The sequence below is a fragment of the Austrofundulus limnaeus genome, unplaced genomic scaffold (assembly GCF_001266775.1).
Source record: "Austrofundulus limnaeus strain Quisiro unplaced genomic scaffold, Austrofundulus_limnaeus-1.0 Scaffold2, whole genome shotgun sequence".
Classification (NCBI taxonomy): domain Eukaryota; kingdom Metazoa; phylum Chordata; class Actinopteri; order Cyprinodontiformes; family Rivulidae; genus Austrofundulus; species Austrofundulus limnaeus.
In genome coordinates this window covers 332,159-335,051 of record NW_013952404.1, presented here as the reverse complement: position 1 = coordinate 335,051, position 2,893 = coordinate 332,159, and the positions used below count along the sequence as shown (strand labels likewise).

General features: G+C 39.5%; 1 protein-coding gene across 1 annotated transcript in view; it reads left to right on the top strand.

The window, feature by feature from the left end:
• sdcbp2 (syndecan binding protein (syntenin) 2) overlaps positions 1–2,893 on the top strand; it is a gene marked incomplete in the record, with an annotated part of 18,360 nt that overhangs the window by 7,291 nt on the left and 8,176 nt on the right. The window contains 2 exon segments of the mRNA XM_014009578.1: positions 1,127–1,178; positions 2,108–2,204. Coding sequence (XP_013865032.1) covers positions 1,128–1,178; positions 2,108–2,204 — 148 coding nt within the window.

Sequence of the window (2,893 nt, the reverse complement as noted above, 5' to 3'; positions counted from 1 at the left end):
GGTTTATTGTTTTATGTTATTTATTAAAGCTTATCAGCACGACTCACCTTGCACACCAGTCAATTCCAACTCCACTACGAACTACTTCCCGCAGGCTTTTCACAATAGAACCACGTTAAGTCTCCATCAGCATAACGTCTCCATATTAACTAACTGTGTTAAATCTAACTGCAYGTCACTGAAGAGGTGTTTACTAGGGGTGTAAGAAAATATCGATACACTGAAATATCGCGATATTTCATTTTCCGATACTGTATCGATATTCTAAAGCCCTGTATCGATTTTTTATTAAGGTTTAAAATGTCAACCTTCTTGCCAACTGTTCATTTTTATGTTGTAGTTCAGCCTCTGACCACTAGTTGGCAGCAGTGAGCCAGCCATTTGGCTCCTCTACCTCTTGAGCGCCAGGGAGTAAGGGTAGCATTAGCATTGTAAGTAAGCATTAGTTTTTTTTAAGTTAGAGGTTTTTATTTAATAGAATTTTTGGACAAAAAAAATCGCAGTATATCACAATATATTGCCTTGCTTACAGTATCGCAATATATCGGGATATATCGTATCGTGACCCCTCTGTCATGATATGTATCGTATCGCCAAATTCTTGCCAATACACAGCCCTAGTGTTTACTACATTCAGCGACAGCAAAAACGGGATTTTTTTTTAAACGTCAGTCAATATAAGCAGTGGAATCACCACCCGGGCTGCAACTAGCTGCTCCAAACATTAGCATGCTAACGCACATAGCGGTGCAGCAAGGAAAAATGTCCCCCGGGAAACAACAGTTCACTGGCGGCCGCGACGAAACGTTCCGCTATTTAAACCGGTATATCCGGTATTCAAAAAATTCATATCGTAACAAAAATAAAAACCGGTATTCGGTACAAAACGGTATACCRCCCAGCACTACTGGACAGGATGGATTTCTTTAATCTCTGTGCTGCATTTTAGGCGCTCACATTTACAGAGTAACTCGATCCAAAGTTRTAGGATGTTCTTGAGTTTTTTAGAGTGATGGAGTTAATATGAGGAGCTAGCTCTCAGGAGTTTGTAGGATCATCTGGCTGAGTGGTTGATTCTTAAGATAATGTTTCCACTCACAGCTGTTTGTTTGTTTGTTTGTTCCAGCATGTCTCTGTATCCATCCCTCGAGGACCTCAAAGTCGACAAGGTCATCAAGGTAAGAGMAGTGTTGTGTTGTGGATTTAAGAGTTAAGCTGTAAAGAGTTGATGTCTTCTATGAGCACAAAAAGATGTATTGTCCTTCCTAGGAGTGGGTAGCTTTGACATTTGAATTGATTCGGTACCAATATCAGGTACCTGGGTATCGGTGCTCAACGGTACTAATTTTCTGTACTTTGTGTGTGTGTGTGGTTTTTTTTTTATTATACACTTTTTTTATTTAACATTTGTTTCTCAATATATAAAATTTTACAAATATCAAGACAACATCCGACTCTTTGTATTGTAACATCAGTTATTTAACAAATTTATTTAAAATGAAAGACTGTTTTGTCTTATTGCACAAATTAAAATCCAAAAAATCTTCAAGTTGGGTGCTTGTACTCCTTCAGGTCAGACGTGTTCGGTGCATCAGGAAGCGCCTCTATATGCAAAAATACATGTACCCATATCGAACTGTTCAATACAGTGCTTTAGGTTCAAAACACACTATGTATGGAATAATACAGATTTTTAAAATTTACTTTATCAACTTGTCTTCTGAAGATGCTCTGTGTTGAACGATCAGCGGATCTGTGTTCGACTACTCCACCTAGGCTGCATTGTKGAGCACAGATCCACTGAGAAACTTGCTGTTTCAGCAACATTTAATTTAAAAACTGGACTTTTGAGGTTACCTATTAAAGGTTACGCCAATGTGGTCAAAATGATGCGTTTAGGTAACGAAACATGGTACCTTTTTTTATTTTACGTGAATAGATACTCTGTAGTACCGACAGAATTTGGTCAGTACTTAGAAGTATTGAATTCRGTACCCATCCCTAGTYCTTCCTTTAAATATGATCCAGTCTTTTGTTTCCTGCTGAAGAGAAAAGCATCTAATGCCAAAGTCAGACAACCTTCATTTCTGTGTGTGATTGTTCCCAGGCTCAGGCCCAGTTTGCACAGAGCACCACCCCCATGCCGGCCCTCACTGAGGGAACCTACCAGCCTGAGCCCGTCACAGCTGGGATGCCACGATCCAGTGAGCAGTTTTAAATGTTTTCTCTTATCAGTCTGCTGTGGTTCCTTGTGTTTGTCTGTCCTTGACTCTGAGCCTGCGTAGTTCCTGTAAAAGAAGGTGAATAAAAACATGTCTATATGGGACAGGGGTGGTAAAAGGGATTTTAAAAAGCAGGAGTAAGCGAGCACCTTCTGTAATTTGTCTGTCACACAGGATGTGAATCATTTCTGACTTTAGCGTTTCCTCTCTCTCTGCGTCCCCAGATCCCGTTTTCCCCGCTCTTCTAAACAGTCGTGTCCATTTGGATGCAAAGTCTTGTGTGTTTTTGGTCTTTTGTTTTCACCTCAGCAGAGCTCCCTCTGAGTCACCATGGTGACTGGCTCTGGCAGTTGTGTTGGGATAACACCAGGGGAGGTGAAGGAGAGAGACTCAGGGGTATTTAAAAAAAACAGGGCAGAAGCAGAGGGAGTCAAAATAGGGCAGAATGACAAGAACATTAAAGGGAACCCAACTAGTTGTAACATTAGATATTATTAAACATTTACTTCAAATATAAAACAAAGACTAAAAATACTGTAGGATGTTTAATTTTTATAAATTAAACAAATATATATTGTCACACAGGCAGCTATATATGTAGCTATATAGTATTAGTGCCAGAGCTAATAGATATACAGTGTGGCTACCTGGCGTTAGCAATATATATATAT